Here is a 15,881-nt window from a genome sequence, read left to right as displayed (position 1 = left end):
GAAGCACGACCAAGGACCAGAAGCCAGACCGCAGCTGCAACATTAGCCACTTCAAACCCCTCCAATCCATACATGCAGCAGACTGACACCCACTACGAAGATGTAGCACGACCACGAACACGAAGCCAAACAGCAGCAGTGCAGCTCACCAGCTCAAATCCCCCTGCAGCACAGATTAGACTGAGCACAACCAAGCCCCCACCAACACAGGACACACCCCCAGCCAATCAGAGCACAGAAAACCCCAGCCAATCAGAGCACAGCCAAGCTCCCACCCAATCAGTTCAAACCCCACTAGCAGTTAAAAGGAAGAAATAGCTGCGATCACACATTGCTCCCAGAAGCACGGTTGAAGCCTGAAGATGACGAATGAGACTTCGAAACGTCGCCAAGACACTTCCAATTTTACACGGAGAAAACTCAACAACCAAAGACCTATATACAAACACCCGTGAAAACCTCAGAAAACAAATATATATATATATATATATATATATATATATATATATATATATATATATATATATATATATATATATATTCTTCAAAATATGTTGTTTTATCTATGACAATTGTTTGTGTATACTTTTGTGACAAAAATAAATTTAAAAAAAAGGGGAAAGGACAGGAAGAAAGAAAGGCAGGGGAAACAAGAGTAGGAGAAAAGGTCAGAAAGGGAGGAAGGAAGGAAATCAGACTGGGGCAGGTCTGACAGAAGTGAAAGGATATAAGCTTTGATCCATTTTGCCAGAAAAATATAAAAGTTGAAGAGATGACAGGAATTGGTAGACGGAGAAGAAAGGCCTGGAAAGGTATGAAGGGGGGGGGTTGTGCACGTTTAATTCAATGTCACTTTCTTTCATCTCTCGCCTCCAATTTCCTGTTTTGCATTCCTTTTCTGCACTTCAGGCATTGCAAGGCTAACTCTGAATGGCAAAGGTGGGCATGGATGGAGGTGTTTTAAAAACAGAGCACCACAACCCGAACTCCTAAACTTATTTTAGATAATCTTGTGACAGGGTTTGGGAAAGTGTTGCAATTGAGAGAAGGCAGACTCACCGTTCAGCTCTCCTGTTGACTTGTTCCTGCAGGCTGTCCAACAGGTAGACATAGGAATCCAGGAAATCCAGAAAGCTCTTGGGGCTGATGAGGGGCAGGCTGTCGGCCAGGGAGGAGGCGTAATCGGCTGCCGAGGAGTGGATCTGGGATGCAGCCACGGACATATTGTGCAGCAGGTCCTTCTGGGCATGCAAGGACAGGGGCTCTGGCAAGCAACACAGGAGAACACCTGTTCAGAGAGCTTGCAAAAGTGTGATAAGAGGGGGAGGACCCCCTCTACACCTGAAGTCTCTCCCCTTGCTGAAAATATGCTAAAAGAGGCTTCAAGGTTAGGGAGCACAGAGACCAAGACAGTGAGCATCTCTGGGACTTAATTGAGGGGAAAAGCAGTGCTGGGGAAATAGAATGCTATGGGCTTTCTTGGCCAGTATTAGGTGGGCCGGGTTGGGCTTCAAGCTGTAGCGGTCATGGTCCCAATGTTTTGCCGGCAGCAAAGGCTGCCCTTCAGAGACAAGGAGGTCAACTCAGGTGTGTGAGGAGACCACCCGTCTGTGGAGAGGCCAGCCAGAGTTGCCAGCGAAAGATCAAGACTTTTGCTCTCTGGAGCACGATCCCTAAACCCTGAAGTTTAACACTGTTCTTGCTTGGGGTGAGAACTGAGTGCAAAGTAAGGAAATGAGAGGAGAAAGAGCAGCATTCTCAGCATTTGCCCTGAAGCTAGAAGGTGAGGCTGAAGGCAAAGAAAGTAAAGCTTTGGCTGGCACCAACCTCGGGTAAACCGTATGGCACTCTTGAAGTGGCCCTTCAAGTGCTTGGAGGCCACCTGTAGCAAGGACTCCTGGCTCCAGTTCTGGTAGATCTCCAAGCTGCAGAGCGACTGAGCCAAAGCTGTGGCTGTGAGGGGTGGGAGTGCCAAGGACCCAGGAGTCCCCAAGAGCAGGAACACATGCAAGTTGGAACGCACCAACTGGAAAAACCTGCAAGGCCAAGACAGCAGGGGACTCTGTAGAAGCTCCTGCCCGTTGCTCTGGCAGAGATGCTTCCCCTCTCCTCCCCATTCCTTACTTCTGCAGCACAAGGTCCTCCCGCATGTTGCGCTTGATGCTCTGGTTCTCCTGCAGCATGGCCTGGATGATGGCCACGGAATCGCCTGGGTTAGAGAGTCCAGGGCAAGTGCCTTCAGTCATCAGCGCCAGGACCTGGTGCAAGATGGCCACACTCACTCCTGAGTGCACCAGCACCATTACTCGACTCCCTGTAATTCCAGCCTGCCAGCTTGCCGACCTCAGTAGTGCCAATGCCTCTGCCTCACTAGCGTTTGCTGGCAGGTTCACGAGCAGAGTGTCTGTGGCACGAGCAACAAGAGCCACCAGGGACTGCCGGCCTGTGCACCGGACAAAAGATACCAGGGCTCCGTGCCTGTCTGGGCCCCAAAGCAGACGGGCCAGCCGTACCACATGCCTCAGTACATCTGAGCACAACAAGAAGTCAGGGGGCAGGCAAGAGCCCAGCTGTGTCTCTAGGGTTTTCCAGAGCTTCTCCTGATAGGGATTGTGAGCACTGGGGCCGTAGAAGTCAGGGCCCAGGTCCTTGCTGAAGACAATATCTGCTGGGGACTCACCCTGCAGGAGCAGGAGATGAAGCGGCAGCAGCGGGCCAGAACTGTCTTTCCTGCCTGAGGTACGGCGTTTGACTCGCATGAGGAAAGATCGGTGGGGAGTGGCGTGAGATTCAGGCACTCTAAGTTGGCTGGGCTTCCCACTGCTTGGCCTCTTTCCCCCATCCACTTCTTCGGGTTCTGTTTCGGGGGCCTCATTTTCTGTTTCTCCCAGGGCAACTTCTCCCCAAGGAGGCGGATCGGGTGGGTCAAGTGCCAGGGCTGGGGCCTGCTCCACAGGATCCCAGGAGTTTGGATAGCCGATCTCACTACTGTATGGGAACTCAGGCTCAGCTTGCAGAGTCGAGAGGAGGTGCTCCTCTCTGGGGTCCTCCTCCGCCACAGAGACTGTGGTCAGACAGGTGTCAGATGTGCTGCGAAACTGAATAGTGGTGCGTGTGTGAACAGGGGAAGTAAGGGAGGGAACCACCCGCAAAACACAATGCTTGGCACAGAAGAGAGTGGTGGCGATTTCCAACAGTATCTGTTCACAGAGGTCTCGCTGCTGCTTTCCTCGCAGAGGGTCACAGAAGGTGCGCAGGCTCTCGTGCATCCAAAGCCGGATGATCAACCGGGTGCTGAGTATTGCCGTGTACCCTGTGCCCACGGCCGGCCTCCCCATAACAGAGGTGCGCCTGGGGCTTGACCCCTTGGAACCATGGTCTTCCAGGGGGGTGCTCAGATGAACCCCTGGACGGGGCCGCAGCAGAAGCATCCCCTTGATCACCTTCGCAACATCATGCAAGGAGAACTGGAAGAGGCAGCAGGCAGGGGAGGGGCGGAACTTTCTTCTCACTGCTTCGTAAGTGTCCAGGGTGGCCTTGACCACTGCAGAGGCCAACTCGTGATGCCGGGTCAGCAGAGGGAATTTCTCCAGCCAGGTTAAAACCGTGCCAATGTGCATGCTGAGCAAAGACTCCCTGTTCATGGCCGGTAGCACCACCGTGCTGAAAAGCCTGCCAAAACGAGGACAAAGTGGAAGGCTGCCGGTGATTGGGATGGAAAGAGTACCAAAGCAGTTGAAACCTGTGGCTGGGCATTGCTGCAGCTCCAGAGTCTCGGCGTGGTAGAACTGCTGGAGGGTGAGGGTCTGGCGCAGAGACTCAATCACAGGGCTGGTGCCTCGAACTGGATCTGAAAAGGAGGCAGAAGACCATGGGACCTGTGCAGCATTTTCCAAGCTCACTCCCCAATCTTAGAGAAGGGAGGGTGGAGAGGAAGGAAGGGGAGCTCACCGACAAAAGCCAGGTGCAAATCCTCCATCAAGAAGAGGAAGCGTCCTTTGCTCGCTGCACCCCAAGTGGGCTTGCCAGTGGGGAAGAGGCCTTTCTCCCGCAGGGTGCTCTGAGACCTCCTGTGCAGCAGTTGACGCAGGTGCACTGTGTTGAATGCAGGCGTGAGGGACACCCGGTGAAACAAGTAATTGGGCTGCACAAGCATCTCAGCAAAGGTGGATTTTCCACAGCCCGGCTCCCCGACCAGGAGGATGGGCTGCTCTGAGCCCAGTAGCATGTTCAGTACAAAAAGCACCCGCTCATACTGCAGAGGAGGAAAAAGAGGTCATGGAGACACAGACTTGTGCCGCACATCAGAAAGGGGAAATGGGAACCTCCGGATTCCACCGTACCTGCGGCAACACTGAGAAGCCCACAGGAAGAGTCTTGAGGTAACTGTGCAGGTAACGGCCATTGAAAGGCCTCAGAGTGCCGTCCTCGGCCAGAGGATAAAGATCAAAAGCTGAAACCTCCACAGGGAGGTGGATGGACAAGCTGCTGTTGCGGAGGGCCTGGCGGACAAATTGGTCAAAGAGAGGCCAGTACCTATGTAAAGAGAGAGAGAAGGCTGGCCAGTCCAAAGTAAACCATGACCCCAAAAGGCTCCTTTCCCCTCCCTAGTTCTTAGCCTCCATCTGCCCCTTGCCTCAAAGGCCTGGGTTTCCCAATTCCTGAACAACACCCAGCATCCTGTCTTCTGAGTCTCCTTCAGGCAAAGGTAACCTGATGTGCCTCTGCTGAACCAAAAAGTTTCTGGTGCCCAGAATTTCAATTGCATTTCCTTATTTCTAAGTCCCTGTGCATTGACCCTTTCTTCGAACACCAACAAAAATTGGGAGCTAATTTTGACAAATGACAAATTGGCTAAACAACCACTGCCACTACCACCAGCACCATCTAGGTAGCTACAGGGGGGGGGCAGCTTTGCCTGTGCAGTGCTCAGATCTGGTCAAGCAAATGGATCAGAGGTGGGTTTCAGCAGGTTCTGATCAGTTCTGGAGAACCGGTAGCGGAAATTTTGAGCAGTTTGGAGAACCGGTAAATACCGCTTCTGTCTGGCCTCGCCCCCATCTATTCTTTGCCTGAAGTGGATGTGTTTTTAGGTTCTCCTGCAAACTGAAAGAAGTGAGGTGAGGAGTCTAACCAAAGATCAGCCAGAAAGGCTGCTGACCAGTAGGCACTGGGCAGATCCCAGAGGTATTAACTTTATCCTGGATGAAGCCAAAATCTACAGGGAGAGTTGGGAAACCTAGAACTAAGACTGGAATGACCACATGGGGCAGTCTCTCCCTTGTCAAGACTGGTATGTGCGTGGTGAAATCAATTTTTTTTTATTACCGGTTCTGTGGGTGTGGCTTGGTGGGTGTGGTGGGCATGGCTTGGTGGGCATGGCAGGGGAAGGATACTACAAAATCTCCATTCCCTCCCCACTCCTGGGGGAAGGATATTCCAAAATCTCCATTCCCACCCCACTCTGGGGCCAAATACTCTGGTATTTGCCAGTTCTCTGAACTACTCAAAATTTCCGCTACTGGTTCTCCGAACTGCTCAAAATTTCCGCTACCGGTTCTCCAGAACCTGTCAGAACCTGCTGGATTTCACCCCTGGGTGTGTGGCTTGGGGGTTCTTCTGGACTCTCAGCAACTGCTCCAGGAGCAAGAGGCAGCGGTGGCCAGGAGAGCTTTTGCACAGGCTCACTTTGTGTATCAGTTGCTGCCCTTCATCGACTGGGAGGTCCTTCAGACAGTTACTATGCTGTGGTCACAAGAACGTGATGGGGATCTCCCAGTACACCCACGTGTCACCAGTGCTATGCAAACTGCATTGGTTGCCTATTGGCTTCTGGGTTCAGGTTGAGGTGCTGGTCATTGTAAAGTCCTTTATGGCAAATGCCTGGATACCTAAGAAACCACTTGTTTCTAGCTGTTTCTGCCCACCCTGTATGTTGTGGCACTATGGGTACCTTCCATGTCCCCTCTATTACTTCTTGACTTTTATGGGACTAAGGAACGCAGGCCTTCTCCACTGCAGCCCCCAACCTCTGGGACAGCGTCCCCCAGAAATACAGATGGTGCCTTCATTCCCAGAGTTCAGAAAAACACTGAACTTAGACTTAGAATAACTGTATTGTCACTTTGAATGTACACTAATCAGCATACATTAAAATGAAAATTCCTTGCATACAGCTCTCAAAGGGTCTCTCCACCTCCGATATACACTACATAAACTAAAGGCCTAGTTTTGGCTCCGGCCTGGCCTTGATGTGCTTGTGGAGCCCAGGTCGGAATTCATTATTGTTATTGCTTTAGCGCAGGCTGCCTGTAGGCTGTATGTTTCTATTGGCTTTTATTGTTTTGTGTTTGTAGTTGTAAGTTGCTAGCGGCTATGGAAGTGGCTGGCTATAATAAGTTTTAAATAATAATAATAATAACAATAATAATAACAATAATAATAATAATAATAATAAAAAAATCAAGATATCCTATGGAAATAATTTCAAGAGCCTGAATGAAGACAATCACTACCCATATCCAAGCATCCTTCAAGCTGACAACCTCAACTACCCTGAAGAAACAGACCAAACTGGCCTACAAGAAACCAGATGAAGAATAGAGTCATGGCAAGGCAAAGTATTACACAACCCCAGTATATAAAAAGACAAAAGGCAAAACAGATAACAAAACCTGGCAATGGCCAAAAGCAGAAACATCGAAGAGACCAGAGGGCTAATTCTGGTTGCACAAGACCGAGCCTTAAGAAGAAAGCCAGAACGCGGCTTGCACTGGCTTCCTGTAGTCTTTCGGGTGCGCTTTAAGATCTTGGTCACCACCTTCAAAGCGCTCCATGGCTTAGGACCCGGTACTTACGGGACCGCCTGCTGTTACCTTATGCCTCCCACCGACCCGTACGCTCACACAGAGAGGGTCTTCTCAGGGTGCCGTCCGCCAAACAATGTCGGCTGGCGGCCCCCAGGGGCAGGGCCTTCTCGGTGGGAGCTCCTACGCTCTGGAACGAACTTCCCCCTGGATTACGTCAAGTGCCTGATCTTCGGACCTTTCGCCGTGAGCTGAAAACACACTTATTTATTCAAGCGGGACTGGCCTAATATTTTTAAATTTTAACTGGGGTTTTATCATCATTTTAGGGTTTGGAATTTTAAATTTTAAATTTTTAATACTGGCCATTTTTTCTAATTTGCTCGGTTTTAAATTGTTGTTTTAATTGTATATTTTTTATATTTTTTATCCTTTGGCTGTGCACCGCCCTGAGTCCCTCGGGAGAAGGGCGGTATAAAAATTTAATAAAACTAAACTAAACTAAACTGAGAAGAGAGCAACAGATAGCAAATACCATCAGTACAAAGAATCAGATTCCTAGGGCTAGAAGGAAACTTGATCTTATAGTCCAACCCCCTCTCCAAGGCAAAGAGTCCTTATAGCAGCCCAGACAAATGAATGTTGAATCTTTTCTTGAAAACCTCCAGCAATGGAGTACCCAAAACTCCAGGAGGCAAGCCGTTCCATTGATTGTTCTGTCAGGAAATTCCTCATTTCCAGGTTGAATCTCCTTCTGATGAGCTTCCACCCATTGCTTCTTGCCCTGCCCTCAGGTGCTTTGGAGAATAAATTGATGTCCTCTTCCCTGTGACAGCCCCTCAAGTATTGGAAGGCTGCTATTGTGACTCCCCTGAACCTTCTCTTCATTAGACTAAACAAACCTCATTCCCTTAGCCGTTCATTGTCTGATTTCTCCTCCAGACCCCTTATCATCTTTGTTGCTCTACTCTATGCTCTTTCTAGGGTCTCAGCACCTCTTTGGGATCATGGTGACCAGAAGTGGATGCCATATTCCAAGTATGGTTTCACCAGTGCAGTATAAATCAGTACTATGATTTCCCAAGATCTTCATGCTACTGTATCTGTTGATGCAGCCTAGAACTGTCTTGGCTTTTTTGACAACTACTACAGCACACTGAGGACTTATACGTAAGCAGTGACACCTATATCCCTCTCATAGTTACTATCGTTGAGCCAAGGACCTCCTACTCTATACCTACACATTTGGATTTAAGGCACAGGACCTTATTTTTCTCACCACTGAAGGGCATCTTGTTGGATAGGACCTAGTGCTCAGGTCTGTCAAGATTCTTCTGAATCTTGAGTCTATCTTCCAAAGCGCTGGCAAACCCTAATCTACTCCCTAACCCTGGGATGTATACCATTTGGTCCCAGAGATCTGAACACGTCCAAAGCAAATAGTGTTCTCTTATAAGTTCCTTGCCTATTTTGACCTGCATTCCTGTTCTGTTTCTCACTGTGCTGGTTTTGATAAGTTTGGCTATTTTTTTCCTTTTGTGTAAAGACAAAAGAAGGAATTAAGTAGTTCTGCTCTCTCCCTGCTGCCCATCACCTTCTTGCCATCTTCTTCCATTGATGGACTGATCATTTCCTCGTTGCTCCTTATATATTGAATGAAATCTTTTTTATTACTTTTGGCATTTGTTGCAAGTCTTAGCCTTCCTGACTCTGTCCTTGTAGATTTGGCTATTTGTTGATATTCTGCTCTAGTTATTTGCCCCTTTTTCCATTTTTTATACTTGTAGTTTTTGTTCCTCAGTTTGTCAGCGAGCTCTTCATGCAACCCTGCGGGTCTCATTTGGGGTCTCGTTTTTCTTTCTCTGCGGTTTTAGTTTTGTTTTGGTCTTCATTATCCCATTTTTTAGTTTTCAGAGTATCCCAAAGATTCTCTACTGTTTTCCTGCTTAAGATTTCTATCTATGGAATCCTTCCTAACCTCTCTGTTAGCTTGCTGAAGTCTTGAGTTCAGTTTGTTCAGTTACCTGTGCCTGCATTATGGTGACTTCTAATATAACATGATTACTCTCCCCCAAAATTCCTACAACTTCCACTCTCTCAACAATTTCGTCTCTATTATTAAGAATTAAGATCAGTGTAGCTGACCCTCTAGTTCCTTCCTTCCACCTTTTGGGAGATAAGACAGTCAACTACGCAGTCAGAAACCTGTTCAACATCCCACTCCCTGCAGAGTTTGTTTCTCAGTTGATGTCAGGATAGTTAATGTCCCCCATTACCACACTGGTGGGTTTCCTGTACACTTCAGTTAACTCATTTGCAAAAAGTCCGTCTATTTCCTCTGCTTGCTTGGATGGCCTGTAGTACACACCTATAGCAATGCCACTGCTTTTCTCCCTAATATTCACTCAAATACTTTCAAGGTGACTTTCATCCTTGGTATTGTATATTTCTGTAGATATAGTAGTTCTTCGCATGCATTGCAGCTCCTCCCTCTCTTTGGTTGGGTCTCTTTCTTTTGAACAATTTATAACCTTCTAGCACTATGGCCAGTCATGGTTCCACCCCATCAAATTACAGTAATAGCTACAATATCATACTTGCCCTTCAGCACTAGGACCCCAAGTTCCCCCCGTTTGATCCCTGTGCAAACCCCAAGTGAGTCGCCAGGCACCACCACACGTTTTTCTCTTTGAGGAACTCAGCGGACTTCACCTCTTTGTGACAGCTGAGCTACTCTTCTTCCTGTCACTGGAATACTTGATGAAGACCCTACTCCAGATCCCTGTGGGTTTTCTTCTGGGGGTGGGGGCGGATATGAAATTGACTGTTCAACTCCACTGGCAGGGACGCTCTTCTTGGTTTTTTTGTCCTCTGGGTGACATGTTGCCATTGGTTTTCCTCTGGAGTTTAATTTTTCCTTGTAGTTGTTTCTCCCTTTGAATACAGACTTCTGCCTCTCTAAGTTATTCCTCAGTTTCATGCCTAAGACTCAGAATGGCTAGAGGTTCTTCTAATCTAAACCTTCCACTTTCTGCCCCAGCAATCTAATCAGTTTGCACTTGGCAGATATAATATAAGTCCTCCATGGGTGGGAGTCCAAACATAGCACATATCTTATAGGTCACCTTGGTGCTAGCCTCCTCTTCCATGGCATTGTGTATTTGTGCAAATGCAAATAGACATTCTCTTGTAACTTCCTGCTTTAGAGTTTTAGTTGTAAGATTCCATTTAATTCACTGAACGAAGTTCCAGTTCTTTGCAGTTTGCAGTGAGTTCCTTTTTGCTCTCCTGGAATCTTCAGTGTTATGCAGATGCTTCCGGCAACTTCTTTAGAAGTGAAACCACCTGGTGAGCTACAGCAAGATGACTGCATAGATTGGCTACAAGCAACAGCAAGACAAAGTAGCAACAATGGTGCATTGATTTGTGGTCCTGCAGTTACTTCTTGTATTTTCTATTACTTCATCTATTTTGTGGTCCTGCAGTTACTTCTTGTAACTGCAGGACCACAAAATAGATGAAGTAATAGAAAATGAAGAAGTTACATTGCTCTGGGACTTTAGAATTCAAACAGACAAGCATCTCCCACACAACACCCCAGATAGGAAGACAATAATGACAAATCTAGTCTAAACATTGCATTGCATGTGAGGATGCTACAGCAGCTGATCCTCCTCCCCTGCTTTGTAAATAGCCACATAAGCTGTTGGGAGGCATTATTTAGCCTCTCAGGATTCCATATCCACGGGAAGCTGTTGGCACTCAGGGATAGAGGGATGTTTGGGGGCCTGAAGTATGGAGGCAGGGCACCTCTGGGGCAGCACCTGCATTGTGGAGGTCCACTTGGCTGCTTAGAAGAAGTACAGAATTATAGTGGGATAGAGTGTAGGTAATAGATGAATATGCTATGACGAGGTGGACAAGGCAAGGCAAGGCTCTAGAGTGTCCTTTATTGCTTGAAGTAAATGTTCCAACAAACAGCCCTCCAATGACTGGTAAGGCTCCATCCATGCTACCCTGAAGGAACCCCCCCCCCCAAACAACAGTCTGTATATAACAAAATCAACAGAGCAGGAGCACGCTCACAAGGCAACGTCCAGGGTCCCAAGTCCAGTCCACTCGGCTGAGCGAGTCCAGGAGGCAACTGTAGTCCACAAGGCAAAAAGTAGAAAGCAGTTCTCAAAACTAGGCAAGGCAAAAGGTAAAAGGTGTGACTCAAAGCTGGGGTCACCTGAGTAGTGCAAATGGGTGTGGAGCCTACAACATGGTCCTTTCAGCAGCTCCAAAAAGGCTCCATACCCATTTGCACCACTCAGGTGACCCTGAGGACACAGACAAACCTCCAAGCGGCCTCAAAGACTCTCTAAAAGAATGCAAATGACCAGCTGCCTGCAAGCAGTATAAATCCTTCTGTCAAACCTCACTTGACTCCATAGTTGCACCTGCTGTAGCTCTCAGTTTGCCAAACAGCAAGGGCAAATTCCTAAGGAGGGAGGGAAGCTCTGGAGTGCAAGAGAGCCTTCTGTTGACGGCAAGCCGTTTAAACACCAAGGTCACGTTATGAAATGTTCGAGCAGCACAGACAGTCTTTTCCCAAAACAAAAGAACTGAACCCTATTGGTGAACTATGAACTGTGAGTGGCCCAGAGGGGAAAAAGGGATTTTACCTATGTAGGGTTTTGTGGCAAAATCCCAGAACTGACTTTGCTTTTGCTGTACCTAGATGAATCTTTCAATAAAGCTATACTCTTGGTAATCTAAAAGAGCTGAGAGTATCTTTGGTTGAATTTGCCAAATGGGATGGTTGATACCTTCCAATCCCTATCATCCGGTCAGAGCTGAAGAAGCTTCTTGGATGAGAAGCAAAACTCCTTCAAAGAAAGACAAGAAAATCCAACTGCTTCTTTGGACAACCATGCCAAGGGAGACGTGCCATCCCTGTCAGACGGTCCTGGTTCCAACTCCTCCCCCTCTGACCATGACAGAGAACATAAGCTGTGGGAAACCCTTGACACTTTTCTGCCAAGCCGAGCCACTCGGGGCAGGAGACGAGCAGCCAGGAGCTTGTCCCGTTCAGACGGCTTGCCCTCTCTGTTGGCTGCATCCAACAAAAACAGCTCACCACCTGGATCTTCCAAGAGCCACAAAGGGTTTCCAGAGGAACATGGCCTTCTCAAGTCGTGGCTCCTGAACTGCCCCTTCACTCCTTGATGTATAAACATACTTTAAATTGGTCCTCCCTTTAGGAAACTAATACAACTAACTAACTTTAGGAAACTTAATACAACAACTAACTAACACTAAACTTATTTTTAGCTGCTCTGAATTTAACAGTGTGTAGAGCAGCTCAGGAACATTTCTGTTGTTTTCATAAAAGGAAGATGATGAAATAAAAATAAAGAGCTACCGTATCAGCTCAAGTCACCCCAACCAGCTCATCCTCAACCCTGTCTGTGGCATCAAATGGCCCATTTCCCAATTTCCCTGCTGAGTAAATGGATACCCATGGATGGCCTTTGGGGTGAGGCGGGGTGTGTCGTCAATGCCCAGGGGAGGGCCGGGGGGTGGGGGTGGCTGAGCCCGAGAAAATAGCTTTGGCCTGGTGCTAGCAAGGGCAGCTTCCTTTCCTCTTCTCCCAGCCTTCCTCCTCCTTCTCCGCCTGGGCTCCTCCATCCCCCAGCCGAACCCTCCTCCCTGGGGAAAAGATCGCAAGTGGCGGAGCAGAGGGGCCAGGGACCCTACCTGGTCTGGAGGTGGCTCCCAAAGCCCCAAATGTAGGCGAAGACAAAGATGCTCTGGGCCAGCAGGGGGTGATGGGTGGGGACCTCATCCAGGCTGGGAGCCTTCAAGCTGGGAGGCATCCAGGAGCTGATTTCTGGAAGGGAGAAGGCAGGGGGGTTACCTGGGCTCCTTGGGGAGGGGCACTAGGCCCATTCCCCAGCCACTGCCTTCTTCCTGCTCTCCAGCAGGCCATCCTTACCTGTGGCCACCTTGACAGCCGGCCGGGGCTTGAGCTGGTCACGGCGCATGTAGTGCTTGAGCAGGGCCTGGAAGATCCTAGCAAAGGCCGTGGTCTCCTGGACCCCCTGGGCCAGCGGGTGCTGGGGGTGGGCGTGGGGCAGCAGGGCAGGGCAGCAGTGCTGCTGCAGGAAGGCCATGGTGGCCGGGAAGAGCTCCTTGGCCTGGCCGTGCAGCGTGGACAGGATCTCCAGGGAGAGGCTGTACTTGTGCTGCGCTGGGGCAAAGGCAGAGGAGAGCAGCACCTGCCAGAGCCGGGAGCCCTCCAGGTGCAGTAGGGCGCAGTGGGTGCAGACCGAGGGGGGCATCTCTGAAGCGTCCAGCATCTCAAAGAGGAAGCGGAGGTTCTTGGGGGCCCGCAGCCTCTGCCCGTTGGGCAGGCTGAAGAAAGGCCTGGCACTGAAGAGCAAGGAGATGGGCTCCAGCCATTCTTGGCAAGCAGCGCCGTCCAGCACCAACCACTGCTGGGAGCTGCCCTCGCCAGTCCCACAAGCTGCAGCTGAGGTGGCTGCCCGTTGCAAGATCCGGGAGAAGACCCCGTCTTGCCACAGGCTGCCTTCCAAGTTGCCTACAAACTCGGACACGCTCAGGGCATTGGGCCACAAGCAGACAGTACTTACAGGTCGGAAGGCCGCCTTCTCACAGGAACTCGAATCCTGCATCCCTGGCGTGGCATCGCTGGCTGCCAGCCTACTCTGGGCCTTGGACAAAGTTCGCCAGGTGGTGGTCTTGCCACTTCCCGAGGGCCCCAGGAGAAGGATGCCAGTGGCCCCCTGCATCGCCTGGGAGAGCTGACCGGCAGCCAGGAGGAGGTCTGGGTCTGGCTGCAGCTTGTCCTCCTGCAACTGAGCCACCAGGGCACTCTGCAGCCGAGGGGGCAGCTGCTCGGAGGGAGGCAGGGAGGCACTGGGGAAGACTTCGTGGAGCAGCTCATACACGTTGTGCAGCCGAGGACCCTCGGGGCCAGTGAGCAAGGGTGAACGGCACAGAGCCTTCACCACAGCGGGTTCTTCTTCAAGACCCAGGAAGAAGGCTGTCCGAGGAGAGGGCTTGGCTCTGGAAAGTGAAGGGTCTTGCCGGGGTGTGGGAGCAAACAAAATGTCAATGGCCGTCCCAATCACCTTCCGGATGAGGGTGGGGCTGCTGAAGTGGGGCCCAGGATTGAGCATCCTCTCCAACTCAAGGAAAGCACAGAGTTTCTCCGCCAGGCGTGTGGCCTCTCGGAAGCCAGCCGCAAGCAGCATGACTTCCGCAAGTCTCATTAAGTCAGGGGGCATCACTGCCAAGGGGCGCAGGGCCAGACGCAGTTGCTCTGGAAGAGACTCCAGGGTGACCACGCAGCCATACGTCTCCCGCACACGGAGCAGCCTTCCCCCAAAAAGAATGTTTCCTAGAACCCGCGGCTGATAGGGCTCGGCCTCATCAGTGCCCAGCTCTGGCAAACCAGCGGGCTGTGCCTCGCCCTCCTCTGAGCTCTCAGAGCTCTCAGAACCTGGGCTGGCAGGGGGAAAAACAGCCGAGGGCTGGCCAGAGGTCGTCCCCCGGCCCCCCTCTTGAAAATTCAGACACATCCTCTGCAGGTCGACAAGGCGATGGCTGAAAGCAGAGAGCAGAGCGGGTTCCAGTCGCTCAAAAGACTCCAGCAGCAGCAGGGCCCCTGAATGCACAGCCCCACAGAGGTGCCGGGAAAGGCAGCCGATAGACATTTGCCTGGTGCAGTGCAGTGTGACCAGGTGGCGGCCCAGAAACTGGGCCAGGCCCCGCACTGTGTGAGACTTGCCCACATCTGGGCGGCCCAGCAGGCCTCCGCAGCAGAATTCCTCCAAGGCCAGCAGTAGCCCCAGGAAGGTCCTGTCCAGCAAAGGGCTGCCCAGCAGCTGCGAGCTGGTGCCCAGAAACTCATAGTCGTAAGGGAAGCGTCTGTCCAGGACTTCGGCCCAGCAGCCAGGAGGACTGCCCACCCAGGAGCAACTCAGAGGGAGCCCCACTGCCCGGGCTTTCTCGGGCAGCAGATGGACGCTGTACTTGAGGTGCCGGGCCCACTCAAAGTGGTGGACAGAGGCCTCCTCATGCTTGAGCAACTGGGAGGTGACATCACGTTGTTGGATGGTGACAACGATCAGGTCCCCCAGCAACATGCCCAGGTGGTCTTGCTCTGGATTCCAGGTGTGGACACTGCGGTAATTCCGGATATAGTGAACCACAGCCTCCAGCTTCAGGCTGAGTCTAAGCTCCAGACCTTTCCGCAGCCGTCGGTTCAAGAAGGCTTCTTCCACCGCCACCCGCCACAGTGCCTCCTCGGCCAATAGCACACATTGGGTCGGAAAGGTGTTGCCCAGCCCTGCCCAGCACTCGGCCACCAAGTGCAGGGGCAGTTCCATGGGGCCAGGGCGCCGCTCAAAGGCCAAATCCAGCTGTGGCCTGAGAGCCAGGCGCTGAGTCACGCACTCCTGCAGCTGGTTGAAGACAGACTCCTTCATGTGGTGCTCCAGGACGCAGAGCCACTGGGTTGCTTTCCGGCCGAGTGGGACTGCGCTACACAGCTTCAGCTTCTCTCTGTGGCTGCCCAGCAGGCCAACCACCTGCACAAGGGGCAATTCAGCAGAGACAGTGTCAAGGTTTTGCGAAGTTGGGGGTAGGAGAAGGTCCAGCTGGCACACTCCAGGGAAGCAGCGTTGGGACCAAGCCGAAGCATCCGCAGTTTCATTGGCGGTGGACAGCATGGCCACCAGTTCCTCGTTGCTGAGGAAGAACAGGCGAGGGAAGCCCATCCGGGTGGCCTCCAGAACATAGTCCAGGGCCCGGATGAGGCCCTGCAGGTCGGCAGAGCCCTCCCGGAAAGCTGCCTGCAGTGTGGCCCCAATGAAGCGGCTGTCCCGGCTAGAGCCTGGCCCTAACTGGACACTGGACAGCACCAGGGGATCGTTGCACGTCAGCCGCATGACCTCCCGGAAATGGCCATCCAGTCGCTGGAACCGAGAATCCTGCGGGGGGGCATGGAAAAGGAGGATGGAACAAGGGAGGAAATGGGGCCCAAAGGAGTGGGGCGATCCTTCC

The 15,881-nt window shown here is 51.2% G+C and overlaps 1 protein-coding gene across 2 annotated transcripts in view; it reads right to left on the bottom strand.

The window, feature by feature from the left end:
- Positions 1-15,881, bottom strand: part of DNHD1 (dynein heavy chain domain 1) — a 94,130-nt gene that overhangs the window by 64,444 nt on the left and 13,805 nt on the right. For both annotated transcript variants that reach the window (XM_058184723.1, XM_058184725.1), the window contains 7 exons: positions 12,787-15,808; positions 12,549-12,681; positions 4,344-4,536; positions 3,952-4,255; positions 2,125-3,850; positions 1,828-2,036; positions 1,060-1,264 (listed from right to left, as the gene is read on the bottom strand). In XM_058184723.1, the coding sequence (XP_058040706.1) occupies positions 1,060-1,264; positions 1,828-2,036; positions 2,125-3,850; positions 3,952-4,255; positions 4,344-4,536; positions 12,549-12,681; positions 12,787-15,808 (5,792 nt within the window). The remainder of the gene's footprint in view (positions 1-1,059; positions 1,265-1,827; positions 2,037-2,124; positions 3,851-3,951; positions 4,256-4,343; positions 4,537-12,548; positions 12,682-12,786; positions 15,809-15,881) is intronic.

The sequence above is a fragment of the Ahaetulla prasina genome, chromosome 5 (assembly GCF_028640845.1).
Source record: "Ahaetulla prasina isolate Xishuangbanna chromosome 5, ASM2864084v1, whole genome shotgun sequence".
NCBI classification, from domain to species: Eukaryota; Metazoa; Chordata; class Lepidosauria; order Squamata; family Colubridae; genus Ahaetulla; species Ahaetulla prasina.
This window is presented reverse-complemented; position numbering and strand designations above follow the sequence as displayed.